Source organism: Micrasema longulum, unplaced genomic scaffold (assembly GCF_059751315.1).
Source record: "Micrasema longulum isolate JH-2025_06_02 unplaced genomic scaffold, ASM5975131v1 h1tg000136l, whole genome shotgun sequence".
NCBI lineage: Eukaryota > Metazoa > Arthropoda > Insecta > Trichoptera > Brachycentridae > Micrasema > Micrasema longulum.
This window is the reverse complement of record NW_028277342.1, coordinates 133,090-149,915: the sequence shown is the minus strand read 5'-3', so window position 1 is coordinate 149,915 and position 16,826 is coordinate 133,090. Positions and strand designations below refer to the sequence as shown.

General features: G+C 35.6%; 1 protein-coding gene across 1 annotated transcript in view; it reads left to right on the top strand.

Moving 5' to 3' along the window:
- pyd (zonula occludens-like protein polychaetoid) overlaps window positions 1–16,826 on the top strand; it is a 197,193-nt gene that overhangs the window by 157,835 nt on the left and 22,532 nt on the right. Inside the window, 8 exon segments of the mRNA XM_088242416.1 lie at window positions 9,075–9,277; window positions 10,390–10,583; window positions 11,610–11,882; window positions 13,536–13,651; window positions 13,653–13,755; window positions 15,456–15,519; window positions 15,641–15,791; window positions 16,476–16,608. Of these exon segments, the coding sequence (XP_088098542.1) occupies window positions 9,075–9,277; window positions 10,390–10,583; window positions 11,610–11,882; window positions 13,536–13,651; window positions 13,653–13,755; window positions 15,456–15,519; window positions 15,641–15,791; window positions 16,476–16,608 (1,237 nt within the window).

The window sequence follows — 16,826 nt, the reverse complement described above, 5'->3', positions numbered from 1 at the left end:
TAAAAAAACTCATTTTTTTATGAATGCAATAAGAGTTTCTTATTTAAAACAGTCGAATATTGAGGAAATTATTTTATTTAAAATGTAAAAAAAAACATTATTATAGCCCCTCCAACAGGCATAACCATTGGCGGGTTGGTCCTATATATTGGAATGTGAAACAGTCTATACTGACGGTGTCTAAGGTAATTATCCGGAACATAAAAGGCAATGCTCCGCATAATTTCAGGGTTGTCGATAATACCGCGAAACAATCGAAAGAACTGCGTAGTTCAATACACATTCCTTCTGGTCTTCAAACTGCTGTAACCGAGCATACCCTGGAGGAACTCAGTGAGATAAAGCCATGGATAATATCCGCACTCCCTCATGTAGAGAAACCGAAGAAATTTCTTCTGAACCCTCTTCACCATAAGAGAGTACTTCAACTCACACGGTCTCAAAATCATCGAGCCACTCTCGAGTCTACTTCGCACCAACGAGTTATAAAATATTCTCAGTACTCGTGTACTACCGAAAACCCTGCTGGCAGTACGCAAGACGAATCCTAACATCTTCAACGAACTACTACAAACTGTTCGACCTGATCATGAAATGTCCGGGAACTCGGAACAAAAGTGATGCCTAGATCTTTAACCTTCGAAATCCGCATAAGATTCTGGTCATTCATTCTATAGCGGAAGAAAAGCGTTTTGTGGGCCTTGGTGAAAGACATAACTGAGCATTTTGAAATATTAAACAATAATTTATTTCGTCTTCCCCATTCAGATACGTTTATTATATCCGCCTGGAGAGTACGAAAATTATCCAAAGTTTTAACCCTCAAAAATAGCTTCAAGTCATCAGCGAATAATAAAAAACGCGATTTATATAGAATATTCCTGACTTAACATAGTAAACTCCTAGCTAGTCTGGAATCAGGATCAGCGGTGCAGGAACGAACCATGCATTACGAATTACGACAGCAAAATTGAATATAAATAAATAAATAATTTGTTAGAAGGAAAAGACGAATCTAGTTTGAATATTCATATTTTGTTATTTACTTTAAGTGAAATAAGATACAGACATATTATTAACTTACCTTTTTTAAATCACGTAACAGTGGAATGTGATAACTTGTTCTTACTAAATATTTTTATCCTGAAAGGAATGTTCAAAGTTCATATTATATCATTCAGTATCCACAGTATGTATACAAAATATTATCTTTATGAGAGTAAAGCCTCTTATGAGCTTTTAAGCCGCCCGTAAATAATTATTTTAAATTCCTCCTGTATCTAAATACGAAATACTGGCTTTTCTAGATAGAACACTAAGGATATTACTTATACTCTGTACTTATAATTCATAAAATGATTGTATTATAAATATACGATTATTTATTAATGATACATCTAGCACAAGTTTGCTACATGTAGCTAGATACTTTCGTAAAGACACTCCATTGTTCGGACGGGCTGATTACTTTGATTAATGTGACGCAGTCAAAAATTATATTTTTATTTGTCGTTTATGTATAAATATTCAATATACATTTTTTATTCTCCATACCTACAATATAAAGTTTATTATTTAATTTTCAAAGTTCTTTGACTCACTCTGAACACGGACTTAGTGTCAGAGCGAGTACCATTGTATTTTTTTTTCTCATTATTCTTTATGATTTTTTTTTCTTCCACATAATAAACAAAGTTTAATAATATAAATAATGTGACCTCACTGGGGTTACTCGTGCCGAGGACACTTGACAATATACTTTTTATTTAAATATTTTTACATGTGAGAATATACAAAGAATACTTAATATACAGAGATAATTAACAAAATGTTCAGACAGTTTTAAACACTACGTATTTATGTTTTTTTAATAATTAATTTATGTACGTCTAAATTATTTATATTACAAGATGCACAATGAAAGAACAAAAACATAACATAAGCTATACATTTCTGGAGCAATTGATTCAAGATTGGCGAATGAGACAATCCATTTTACTTCTACCCTGCTCCACTACCCATTTTTTATAGCCTTTTTGAACATTTTCTCGTTACTAATTGATTTAATGGACCGTGGAAGTATTATTTTACTAACTTTTTGATGCCAATCTGTATTATGTTTATATTATATTTTCGTCTTCCTCCTGGCTGTATGTCTCATTTACTTGGGGTCAGCCCTCTTAGTCTTCAATTTCCACGTCGCGTCGGTCTGTCGTGGATCGTCCCTTCTGTTAAATTCAGTTTCTCGAGATCTTTTTCAATCGTCTTTCTCCAAGTGTGAACTGGTCTTTCTCTATTTTTTAGTCCTTCCAGGTAGACGGTTTTCCTGTTTTTTGTCGTCTATAAGGGCTTTATACGTTCCACGAATATGCTCATTTCCGACTCTGTCTAGGCGCGTGACTCCACCACCGATCACCTCAACATCTTCGTGTTTATATTGTATAAATAATTAAAAATAATCTCTTTACGTTTTTCGGCAGAACGACAGTACCTAATACTATCATATCCGAGCATATTATATTATTGATATTAAATTTATGTTTAATTTTATAATGGATGAAATTATGCAAGAGGTGAGTGGCTCGGGACTGGGTTACAAAATGGGTAGTAAAATTATGAATATGATGTGCTTCGCAGATGACGCAGCTGAATCTGAGGATGAGCTACAAATAATGCTGTCTAAGTTTCACTTAGTATAACAAAGGCTAAACACGTCAATATCAGTCAGCAAAACAAAGTCTTACAGTATCCAGACAACCTATAGGTGTCCAGTCAGCAAAACAAAAAGTCTTACAGTATCCAGACAACCTATACGTGTCCAGTCAGCAAAACAAAAAGTCTTACAGTATCCAGACAATCCATAAGGTGTCAATATCAGTCAGCAAAACAAAAAGTCTTACAGTATCCAGACAACCTATAAGCTGACTATTGGAAATAAGCCAGCGGAACAGGTCATGAGTTTCAGATACCCGGGAGTAGAGATCTCGAGGCAAAGCGATGTGTATACTGAAGTCCGAGAACAGGTTAAAAAAGCATCAACTGTATCGGGGTCTGAGGAATGTTATATGGAGATATAAGGATATGCGTATCGATAGCAAGGTCAGAATTAACAAGACATGTGTGAGACCCATCATGATGTATGCTGCGGAAGCGCGGGCTGACACTGTTCGTACTAAAGGACTACTCAGAACTGCTGAAATAAAGGTCTTAAGGTTCATTACTTCGAAAACGCTCCGAGACCAATCCGTAATAAGTGCTATAATTAGAGAAATGTGTGAAATTATCGCGCGATGGAGCAAATCCGGACGAAGATACTGGAGGGACAACAGACTTGTGTGCACCGCAGACAATGAAATCAGCTCACCTGGACAACGTCACTCGAGAGATGAAGGAACAGTTGGACCTCATCATCTCAGGAGAACAACTAGTTTTCTTGGAATCTTGGAATCTCTTAAAATATGAAGAAGAAGAAGGAGATATCAAATTTCATTATATTGTTAATTGAATCGGCATTCACTTCTTAACACTTGATTATAAATTATTATGAAAATAAAACATTGTTATTAGTGTTACACATTTTTTATTATTTTATCACTACAGTTTCGGGAGAGCACTCCTTCCATCGACGGGTGATATAAAACTAATATAGTAAACACAGAATATTGTTCACAATGTCATAGAATCCACTTATCTAAGGTGTGAGCATATATAGGGATAATTATCTAAATTACAGATATGGAAACATGATCAATGAGGGAAAAAACTTTAAGTAGAATTTATTTCATAAAATTTAGCACATAAGTGGAAGTTACAATAATTAAGCCTAAAATTTAATATGTGGGAAGACATCACTCGGCTAAGAGGTGTTAACAGACGTCTACGTGGGTGTGGAGTGAGGGAGGTCGCAAAGGGAACATCGTCAATAAAGACGAGGGGTTATTAAATGTGCGATTATTAATTAAATTGTTCTCAGGATTTGAAACTATAGTAGTGTTAGAATAAAAATTGTGTAACACGAATTTTTCAATTTCATTGTTTACGAGATGAATTTATTTTAAAACTGTAAACAGTTGACAATAATTTGGGCGCGGATTCAATCACGACACTACTGAATATTTATTTATTCATAAGTATGGCAAGCATTGTACTCGTATGTAGTGTTATGTCACGATACAATTTTCTTTTGAAGAAAATGATGAATCCTACGTAGGTACTATATACTCACACGCGTGATAGTTGAATCATTCCTAAATAAATTAAGATTGAACATTATTTCGTGAAGATCATTTACGCCCACAATAGGCGGTTATTACTGTACAATGTATAAAGGTAGATGCATTATATATGTATATAGTGTATACATTGTAATGTTTCGTTAGGTATTAAGTACTGTGTACATCGTTGACATATAATTTATATTCCATACGAATGTTCACGGCGACTGCCAACAATTTAGTACCGAAATATGTGTGCATTATCCATTATCTTTCTACCTCTAGTACTGGAAGGAATTCCTTTGACTGCCAGTGCTTCGTGCATTGTGTTTTAAAACACGTACGTTTGTTTATTTATAAACATACGTGTATATTAAAAAAACATACTATAGTATTTTATCTACGCTGAAAAGTTTATTATTTTAAATCTACCAGTTCTGTGCCTCGATTATGAACGCTATCTTCATCTGTATATATCGCGACGGTATACTTAACTTCTGTACTATCTGTATCTTACCTCGGTATGTTCTACCTACTTGTCATATCGACATCATATGATCGAAACAAGCCAATGGAATGACCGCAAACAATTAGTCCGCGTTCCTTACGTCATTAACATTTAAAATAGTTCTCATTTATATTTTAAATAGGCTTCTGTAATAAAAGGTGCTCACTTCAAAGCGATTATAAACTCGAATAAATCCCAATTCAAGCAAAAAAATGCTCGCTTGAACATGAATTTTGCATGACTTTTAGAAATCATCTAGACGGTACGCTTAACGATCGTCTGTATGTATCTACCGATCGACTACAAAGCCGGCTCCTTTAACGTCTCGATACATACACTCGGAAAGATAGTAAAACAAATGGAAAAAATATAATAACAAAATTATTTTTTTTAGAGTGGTAACTTTCTGACGCATATAATCTGTGTCTGACGCCTAGATACTCTTATTTGTTAATAGGACAGAACCTAGCGACATTATTTTCACATCTAGGCGTTCGTTTTATTAAAGTGACAGTTATGTCGGGATTTAATTCGACTTCAAAACTTACTTATTTCTCTCTCATATTTTTAATAGGCTTTTAAGAAAAAAAGTGCCAACCTCAAAACGATTAAAAATTTTAATAAGTCATAATTAAAGGAAAAATTGCTCGGTGGAGCAAAATTTTTGACACTTTTAATGCGTAGATAAACGTATCGAGGGGTTCTAGACTCGTCGGTATAAAATGATGTACTTACATCAAAACTTGATGCTGGGGGTATCGGTAAACCTTTGTAGTCGGTCAGGAGACTTTTATCTTCAACTACGACGTCATACGACGTCATACAACTACGAAGCTATGTCATTTTAGAGCGTAGATATGTGTACCGTGATGTACGCTTCCCCTTGATTCATGTCGATGTACCTACCTAAAACTTGAAGGTGAGGGGTCGGTAGTATATCTTTGTAATCGCTAGAGGGAATTTATGTTCAACTATACCGTCAAGGTGAAGGTATGACGTCTTTATCTTCCCATCATAATCGAGGCATTGCTTACGCGGTATTGCTTTGTTGTTTTAGTATGGCGGATTCATTAGCGGTACTAAATTCAATCGGATGCAAGCTGTCTATTGGTCAATTTCGAAATTCAAATATACCCTTAACACGCTCTTATGTTCCCCAGGTCACCCGTACCTATAGTATTCATCTGTTATCTGGTCTCCATATTATGATGTGCACATCAAAAACATTGAATCAGTTCAACAAAGATTTTTAAGAAAGACAGGCTGGAGGTTGGGCTTCTCCAGAGACCAATATACGTATAATGAGTTAGAAACTAGCTTAAATATATCTTCACTTCAAGACCGTCGAAATAAATCTGACCTTCTAGTCATATTTAAAATTCTCAACTCACTCTTTGATGCGTCTGAACTACTAAGCTCAATAAAATTAAATATCTCAACTAGAAACCTCAGACAAAACTTACTCTTTCATACCGATAATCATAGATCTAACTATGGTTTTCATTCCCCTATGCCCAGAATTCTTAGGTCTGCCAATAAACATACCAGTCTTGATTTCTTTAATAACAAATTGTCTTCTTTCAAACGATCATTGAATCAAATTCAATTATAAACACCTCTCTCCCGCTTCCACTCCTACAAATTCTACTATATGCCATTGTGTCTTTCTACTTTCCTTTATAATAATTTTCTATGTTTACATATGTCCTTAAAAATGCCCATTGGGCGTATATATTTCTTTATTACTAATGCTATATTTTATTATTATACATTAATTTTATTATTATTACCTGCATGTTTTCTAGTTTATATTTATATTGATTTTTTAAATGTTATTATTATTCTTTGATTTAATGAAATAAAAAAAACGCATGTAAAAAAGAAGGTCCTTCCTAAACACAGGAATTTTCTAGCTAGCCGGGACCTGAAACAAAGAAACTCTGTACATTTTAAAACTGTGAAATAAATACATACATAAATAAATATAAATAAATACCAATCAATGCGGCTTTTCTCATTCAATTGAATACGTCAAAAAACGTATTTGTTTTTTTGGCTCATACGCGGTATTAAACTTACATTGACTATATTATATTGGTTTTAGGTATGTGTAACAATAATACTTCACGAATGACCCAAAATAACACAATTTGTGGGCGTATTGCTATACTTCGATAACCGAATTTATCAGAATTACAATATAATTAATATTTCTGCATACGGTAGGTTTTATCAGCCATTTTCGGAAGAACGTTTATTCTACGTCCATAGGTCATTAAAAGCTTCATTTTCAAAACCCAATCGAGTTAATAATATCGTAAGCACCGTGTTTCTGAATGAATTAAAATTGATCGATACATTTTTTTCTTCTTTATTTTATGGTCTTCAATTTAAAGTTGATTTGAATAAAATATCCATCAAATGAGCTTCTACCATATTTTTGACCTATCTTTTTGTGTCTAGACTTAAAAAATGTAACATCATAATTTTTAAGGACCCATCGTTTCGCGAATTCAATAAAAAAATATTAATCATACACATCCTTTAATTTTTTTGACGGGGGTTTCGGTAAAAATCAATGTATTTCTTTTAGATAGTTGTACAAATAAAATTCGACAACCTACGAGTAGATATACCTAATAATTGCCAGTCAAACCAGCAAAGGTTTCAATAAACGATTACTGCGTAAAAAATACTTTAGGTAAATCATCGAACCCTTATTCGCACATGATGGTGCATAGAGCACTGAATTGTTAAACTAAATGCAATGTATCTCGAACATCGGTTACAGGAAGGTTAGCTTCAGGTGCCAGGGACATTGAAATAAAACCACCTTCACCTTGACCCGCCCTGCCACGAATCGAACCCGGGATCTCAATTACGATAGTCAAGCGTATCAACCACCACACTACGAGGCGGAGGTTTCTCCACTCGATTTCCTTTTTCAGGATTAAAAAAATAATAATTTGGAAGACCTTTTCAAGCATAAATAAGTGTTACAGGTACTAAATTAAAATTAATTTCAACAGAGAGGGAGAATATGGAAGTCTAGGCATTTACAGGGCTTATGACCTGTCATTGGCTGGTTTAAAAGGCCACTTTACACACTGTGTAACATTCACCATTCTGCCCATGTTTGAACATCCATAATTCCTCAATTCTTTCATCTGTTGACTTTTAAAATAAATTAAAATATGAATAACTCCCTAGGTAGGAAATCCAGCCAGTCTGCAAGCATTTGGACATACTTAAACATTGTTGGACTAAATTAAAATTTAATTTAGACCAAAACGCTAAAGTATCGTTTACACGTGGACAATACAACAGATATGACAATATTGTCTTGTCCCAGCTCCGTGAACAGCCTCATCTGCGTGGGACAGAACGCTGGGACAATACGAAAATTCGGCCGCCGTTCAATCGTGAGCGCTGCGAACATGAATAAGCGACGGCGCTTAGTACGAGCGAGTTTACGAAAAATACTATTTATTTTATACCAAGATGTATTGGAATTGTTAAAGGACGAACTAAATAATAAAATGTATTTTTTTCTGCCTCCATTTTCGGCAGAAAAAATACGCAGGAGCGACGCGCCGAGCAAATCGCTATTGTCATAAGGTCTTGTCTGTGCGCGTTCACAAGAACAAAATGCGACCGTGCTCGGTGGTAATCATTGTTCCGCGGAGATAGCCCGCCCGTCTATCTCGGTGACAATGTCTCTGAATAATCATTTTTCCTTAAAATTCTGTTTACACGTGGACAATGGTTGCACCCTGAGACAAAACAATATTGTATTGTCCACACTGTATTGTTATTGCATTGGTGAAAACACCAAAAGGCTAATTGAATGAACAATTGAACTAGGAGGGAACAAAAAAAACGTATTTCTTATTTTGTTAATAAATAAGAACAAATATTGGAAAACGAAAATTGGTTTTGATTAATTACAAAAAATGTGGCCCTTACAGCGTTTCAAATTTTCGCTGACCATATTTTTTTATACAAAATACAGATTTTTTTTAATCCTTCTCACTGCATAAATGAGTAATATCTGATTATAATTACATATTTGCTAATTAGGGCAGGTATTCTAAACGCTCTCGAGGGTGTAGAGAATGCGTTGCTAGCACATAATTTATCTATTAATTACTGATTACATGCTAGCAACGCTTTCTTTACCCCGCAAGAGTGGTCAGAATCACGCTGTTGATATTGGTTGCCTATTTTGAAATTTCGTTGTAAGTATTATAATATTTGGTCACTGGCTCAACCAGTTTTAAAAACACAATTTTTAAACAATCCAAGATAGTTTATTGTTTTTTTTCGATGTTAACGTGATGTCTCTCTTGCAGGGTAGCAGTGCGGGCGGAGGCGGTGCGGGTAGCGGTGCTGCCAACTCGTGGGAAACGCACCGTGTGTCCGTGTCGCGCGTGCCGGGCTACGGTTTCGGGATCGCCGTCTCCGGAGGACGGGACAACCCGCATTTCGCCAGCGGAGACCCTTCCATCGCCGTCAGCGACGTGCTCAAGGCCGGACCCGCCGAAGAACTACTGCAGTGAGTATATTTCCGGATGGGCGAGATTATGCTATGGATATGAAAGCAGGATGTAGGGATTTAGCTATAGATGTGAAATCAGGATGGAGGGATTTAGCTGTAGTTGTGAAAGCAGGATGGAGAGATTTGGTATAGATGTGAAAGCAGGAGAAGGGAAGATGTGAAAGATGTGATGAGAAGCTTTAGATGTGAAAGTAGGATGGAGTGATGACTAAGCCATAGATATTAAAGCAGGATGAAGGGAATTAACTATAGATGTGAAAGCAGGATGGAGAGATTTAGCATAGAGCTGAAAGCATGATGGATGGATCTAGCTATAGATGTAAAAAAAGGATTGAGAGTTAAAGTTATATATGCGTAAGCAGGGTGGAGAGATTTAGTTGCAGATATATAAGCAGGGTGGCAAGATTTGGTATAGATTTAAAAGCATGATGAAGAGATTTAGCTGTAGATATTGACGCTGGAAAGGAAAAAACTACCAAGCGACGTGTAGCAACTTTACGGAAGGTCAAATTCAAGTTTATTTTTTATTTTTTAATAAAGAGTTCGATATTTGAATTTTTTATTTAAATTATATAGGAATCACTCTAAAATAATACGCATGTATGTGATTTTTGTAGTATGTGAAAAAACTTGGCTCTCCTGTAAAATTGCTTCATGTAGCCTGGTGACTTTTTCCTTTCCAGCGTCGATATGAAAGCAGGATTAAGAGACTTAACTGTTGTGAAAGTGCTAACCCTCATTTAGTTCTACTTTTACTCTAGATAAGGTAAATGTAAAACTAATTTATGAATGAAAATGAAAAATTGTTACTTATTAAGTATTTTACTATTTTATAAGCATTGAAATATATAACTATGGGATGGTGTTTTTTTTTTCTCTAATAATTGTTCTTTGTAATCATTATGTTATTCTTCATTCATAGCTTGTTTATTTTTGCTCTGTAATTTTATAGAAAGTATATATTTAAAAAAAAAATATGTACGTACTCAAAAGATGCATTTTACTTTGGTTTTATTTAAAAAAAATAATTTTCATGTCATTCATCTGCAGTTAAACGTAAATCATATGCATACCACATGTTAGTCAATTACTCCTTAACACACTTCCAGAGTTAACGACCGCATCATCAGCGTAAACGGCGTCTCGCTGGAGAATGTGGAATACGCGACGGCCGTGCAGGTACTGCGAGACAGTGGCAACACTGTGTCCCTCGTGGTGCGGCGCCGTGCCCCCCACGCGCCGCCCTCCCCCGCGCCCGCCACCCCGCTCAAGATCACCCTCACCAAGGGGACCAAAAAAGAAGGTCAGTTTGCATAGTCTAATTTATTATATGATTCTTTTCCAGTCACATAAAAAATAATTTCAGCCTTGTATACTGCCATCATACGAAGAAATGCTGTAACCACGTTGAAGTAAATTCCGAGGAAATTAGCTTTTTGTCAAAAGTGAATATTTGAGCTTGTCGTAGCTTTATGGACTAAGATACTTATTTCGTAAATTTTGTATGTTTTATTACAAAAATATGTACGTTTTTTTGTTGTGGGTTTTCCTGTTCATTTTTGTAGAAAAATTATGTAATCGTTTTAATTGCGGAATACATTTAGTGAAATTGAGCTCTTTTATCGAAAGGTATTTTTATTTGTTACATCTAAACTTATGTTTGTCTTTTCTTGCGGATTCCAGATTTATACTTAACTCTTTTTTGACAAAATTGGTAGTTACTGCCCTTTTCCGTATGACGACAGTATAAGCAAATTATTATTGTAGCTTCCGTGGTATAATGGCCAAAACTTGCTTCACGCACGGGAATTCTGGGTTCGACTCATAAGATCACAATTATTAAGATGTTGTGCCATGCTTGAACATCACACAATCCGCAAGACCGACCACAGAGGGTACCATCAAAATGTTTTAAACGGAGAGCACAAGAGGGATTAATCTCATTTAAGTTATTCTAATCGTGTATCATTTAAAAATCGTAACCTACATCATTCTAAATTACTGTAATTAAATAACGATGAAGGCATAGTTTGATAGTCTATTAAAAAAAAAAACTACTGAACTTCCTCATTATATTATATTTATAAAAGTGTGCTAAATTCTTGAATCAAATCATGACTGACAAAGAGTTCTTTAAGAATGGATATTTTCCCTCAGTCTACTGGAATTTTTTCAAATTTCCACCTCATATCTGAATACAGTGATCACACCTGACCACAAATAATAGTCTTCTATCATATTTTCCTTTACTTGAAACGATCCTGTGCTGTTCCATAGACATTTGGCAGGTATTGGTCCGACTATTATGTAATCTTTTTTTTCCTTTCAGATTTCGGCATAGTGTTAGGATGCAAACTGTTTATCAAAGAACTGTCACCAAAGGCCCGAGATCAACTGAACTCCTCGGGACAAGGCTTGAGCGAAGGTGATGTCATCACGAGGATCAATAATACACCCTGTGGGGACACCATGTCCCTGAAGGACGCTCGCAAGATCATGGAAGGATGCAAGGAAAGGCTTAGCTTAGTGGTACTTAGAGAGCAGAGGCCACAGCCAAATACTTCTTCTGGATTCCACGAAAACAACTATCACAATAATTATAGTAAGTCTATATAATATTTGCAGCGCAAGTTTTGTAATTTTATTAATTTGTAGTGATCAGTGAATAGGGGGTTAGCCAGGAGGCATATTCGTAAATACCTCACATGTTGTTCATTGAGGATGCTTCTGTATCACTCGGAGTTGCGTATCCCATTTACGATGTTTCGGAATCACTCAGCCGCTCATTACAAATTACCACTGTTAAATTTTATAACGCTACAAAATTGCCCCTTAGTAGCACCTGCTAATGTTACTCAACATAAGCATTCTCCTTTTTTATTGTATAAGGCTTACAATTTTGCTTCCGCCGTTTTTTTCCAAAATTCGAGACCTTATTGTAGAAAACTGGTTATAAATTTATGATTGAAAGTATTGTCCATCGCTGGCCACTACTTTCTCCCATCTTTCGGGCAGCATACGAATCCTGAGTTTTAAGTGATCCATAAATTGATCCAATTTTTTACGTCTCTAAAAAACCGGAAGTGGTGGTCAGCCAGGCCGTGTGTCATTGATCAAAACAAGTGATATTCAGAGGAAGCTATGTCTGGTGATAGGACTTCCCATTTCAACATTTCCAAGTATGTTTTGACCACTTTCGCAACACGGGGTTAAGCATCGTCATGCTGCAAAATCACTTTATCATGTCTCTTGTTGTTTTCCGGCAATTTCCCTGCTTCGGAAGCAAACCCTTGGTTTTAGGGCATTTTGAAATTGCTTGTTGAATCACTCACAATGATCGCGCCAATTCTTCTTGACTTTGACACGAGTCTTCATCTAGTAACACTTCCAATACTGCATCTTTGAAAATCTTCTCTCTTCGACCTCTGTGGCGGTTTTCAACGTGAAAATCACAATTTTTGAATCGGCCTCACTATAAGTATTTGAGAGCATTCAATGAGCCTCAGCCGCAAATTTACTCACATTGAAGCAGACAATTAAAACCTCCCGCAAAGATGAGAATTTGGCTCGAAAACTGATATTTTCAATCGAGAATTTGTGATGCAGACATAAATACACAAATGTTTCTATTAGGTTATGTTGACAGATGCCCAAGTTTACTGCATGACGCGTATGTTATTTCGACCACTCCTTACCGCTAAAGACAACAGGAAAACGGGGGAAGCAAAATTGTACACCTTATACTATCGCGGCCACACCATGCACCCATTAATAAGGCAATTCGCTTGCTAAATACGGATTCTGCGGATAATATGGATCTACTTTTCTGTACATATCGGCAGTTTAGCAGCTATCTGGTTTCTATTCATTAACTTCTTACTTATATTTACAGTCTGCATTACGTAATGGGTTAACCAGCTCGTAAAGTAATGCGGTCCACAATGGTCAAAGAAATAAATGTCTTATTAAAGAATTTGGTTTGTTTCGGATATTACTGAGGTGGATAATGCGTCAGCTTTCTTCATCCAACACATCTGCTATTTATGAAGCCATTTCGGGTGGATTCTGAAATATCCAGATAGAATAATACGTCGGGTATTTACAAATATGCAGCCAGGAGCTAGAACTGAAGGAAAAAGCTCTCAACTGAACTTCCTCATTTAAGATAACTCCGTAAACTCCCTCATTTAAGATTTGTTAAGCTATAAGTGAATGCGTTAAGCTATTAGTAAGTGTGATTTATTTACTTATCTAGGTTCCGATGTCCTAAACTCCTACTCTGGCCAAAACCTGTACGTGGCCCCCCCCTCGCGTTCTACCCTCCTGGCTGACGACAGGATGGGGAGCGGGGCGGGGACGGGGGGCAAGGGCGCGCGGCCCTTTGCCCCCCTCTGCCTCCCCCGCACACCTCGAACCCCTGCCCCCCTTGGACAGCCACCTGCACCCCCCCCGGCCACCACCACCTCGACCCGAAGGTAGAGAAAATTTATTAGATTTGTAGGTTCACTAAACCAACTCTGGATGTATTTCTATGCAATTTAGGTTTAGCCTATAAATTCTAAATATCTATAAATTATGTTACTATTTTGTCTCATTGAAAAAATCTTACCTAAACCTTGTTTCTATGTAGAATACTATGATTTTAGCAACAAAAAAAAATTATTTTGTAATGTAACAATCATATTATTCTGTGACTTGGATATAGAAGTGCCAACGCCAGATTTCATATTTTTCTTGCCACCATTTTGTAAAGGGTCGATGACAATTAAAAATCTTGTACATTTAACTGTTTCATGCACACATACATGTGTGGTAATTTTTTATTAATATTTGTTGTCAAAGACGTCAAACAGTTCATAATAACGCCACAAAATGGCTAAATTATTACTCACATGTAGTATTACAATTTACGATATTAGCCTTTATAGATCCAAGCCACAGATATATTTAAATATTTTTCAAAAATGCTTACTTACAATTTCACCTTGCCTTACATTAATAATTGAATTAAAAAAAAAAATACATTCTCATGGAATTTCAACAGCCTTTTAGCTCTTTTTTCAAAATCCATTCAGTGTAATTGATTGTTCTACGACTCTTTTCCTCACTTCTTTTTTATCCTTCCTTTCCTTGATTGAAAATTCAAAATAGTGTCATTATCTCAAGAGTAATAATTCACCTTTAATAAGTTCTTTAGCTCTTATTTCATGGAACAAAAGCATTTCAAATTTGTGATTTGGTTTTGACAAACACGTAACAAACGGTTTCTGTTTGCGCTTGCAATTCTCGACCTGAGTACCTACGACCCGTTGCATAGCTGTAAACTGTAGCTAGCTTAAAAAATGATTTGAATATGACCAAATGTTTGCAGTCAGGCTGGATTTCCTCCCTAGGGAGTTATTTAAACCTAAATTCGTTGCAACAGAGAGGAAAAACCTTTTTGAGAAGGGAATATGGAAGTCTAGGCAATTACAGGGATATGACCTGTCATTGGCTGGTGTATGTGGCCACTTTATGCATTGTCTAACATTCACCATTCTGCCTATGTTTAAACATTCACATTTCCTCAACTCTTCTATCTGTTGACTTTTGTGAAGTAAAAGAGCTGAAACCTTCATCGTGTGGGTGAGATTCATCCGGCTGAACCAATTCATCTACTAGGCATCGTCTGAAAACAATTTTTCTATTGTTTTACTTCTTTTTTTACCAGTTAGTTAATTTAACAATGTTTTGAGTATGTCCAAAGTTCAGCTGGATGAATCTTGATAAAGGTTTCAGCTCTTTTAATTCACAAAAGTCAACAGATAGAAGAGATGAGAAAATGCGGATGTTTAAATATAGGCGGAATGGCGAATGTTGCACCGTGTGTAAAATGGCCCCTTAAACCAGCCAATGACAGGTCATAAGTCCAGTTAATGCCTAGACTTCCATATTCCCTTCTCAAAAATGTTTTCCCTCTCTGTTGCGACAAATTTAGATGTAGCTAACTTTGTTGAAAATCATAGAATGGTTTTTGACCATACGGGCGACTCTCTAGCCTGTGGCATTTTATCGCTCTAAGATTATCATCGATTAATCAACAAATTAACATGTGAATTTGTTAATTAATCAAATCAAATAATGTTAATTTCATAGTACCTATTAACTTCTTATTTTTTATCACTTCTGTTTTCAGATTATTACAGCAGTAGAAGACAATTGTACGAAGAAGATCCCTTGAGCCAAAGAAATAAACCAGTGTTAGTACTTTTATTAATTTAGCCATTAGAAATATTATTATAATTTGTTTTTCCTATGCAATTTTTGTACCTTTTCAATATTATTATGAAATTTCTACTTAATTTTGTTTATTTTTTGCAGAAGTGAACCCAGACTAATTAGTTTCCAAAAGGATGGATCTGTGGGGCTTAGACTAACGGGAGGTAACATGGTGGGAATATTTGTATCCGCCGTGCAACCGGGAAGTCCAGCCTCGCTTCAAGGCCTAACTCCAGGAGATAATATACTTAAGGTAATCTAAAATGTTCCCCGTTTAGGTTGGAAGATTATGAAATGATTAACCGCGAAATGTGACAGATGCATCTTCATTATACGATGTATACCCAGAAAGTAAATTCCGTTTAGGGTTTCTCAATTCCCGGAAATCGGGAATCTATTAAAAATGCATTATTACCTTTGAAAGAGGCGCTGCGGATGGCTAAAATATAAAAAAACAAACGTTTTAATTAACATGTACTTAAAACATACAAAATTTCAAGTAAAAGTCTACGAAATTGTTTGTTTATTATTTGGTAAAATGAGCCTTTAGACATGTTTAGGCATTTAACACCTTATCGGTTCTAATTTAAGTAGTGAAATTGCCTGCCACTGTAAAAACTCTTTCATTCTCTGTGGAATTTCGCTTTCGCGAAAAGATAATAGAGCTTTGTAAAGAACTTCAACTCCGAGTTCGTTTTCCAGAGATAATAATGAAATAATTGAAAATCCTTGTTTAATTTTAATAAACATTGTCACATTAAACTTTCACATTTTTTACAAGTAGCTACTTGCAAAAAATGAACACCCTAAACAAAAATTTAAATTTTGATTCTGCTAGTTGATTTTCCTTTGTTTTTTCCTCTTCTGATTCCTCCTTTTTCTGACAGTCTGTTGTCTCATTTACATGTTGGAAATAATTATGATTTGATGTTTGCAGATAAACGAAATGGAAATGAAAGGAGTAACGAGGGAAGAAGCCGTCCTGTTTCTACTGAGCCTGCAGGATCAAATAGATTTAATAGTACAACACTCACCAGAAGAGTATCAAGCCATTGCTGCTCAACAAAAAGGTTAGGAATACATAAATAATAGTTCAATTACAATCAAAAAGCTATCTTTTGGTCTATTTTTCTGTCTCGAATTTATGATTTTGCTGTCAATTTGATGAAATAACAACTTGTTTAAGAATGTTCAAAATGATCATGGGTTTTCTTATCGACCTATTACACATAAATGCGCACTGAGCCCTCAAAAATGATAATGACTTAACTGATGCCCAAACGCTCAA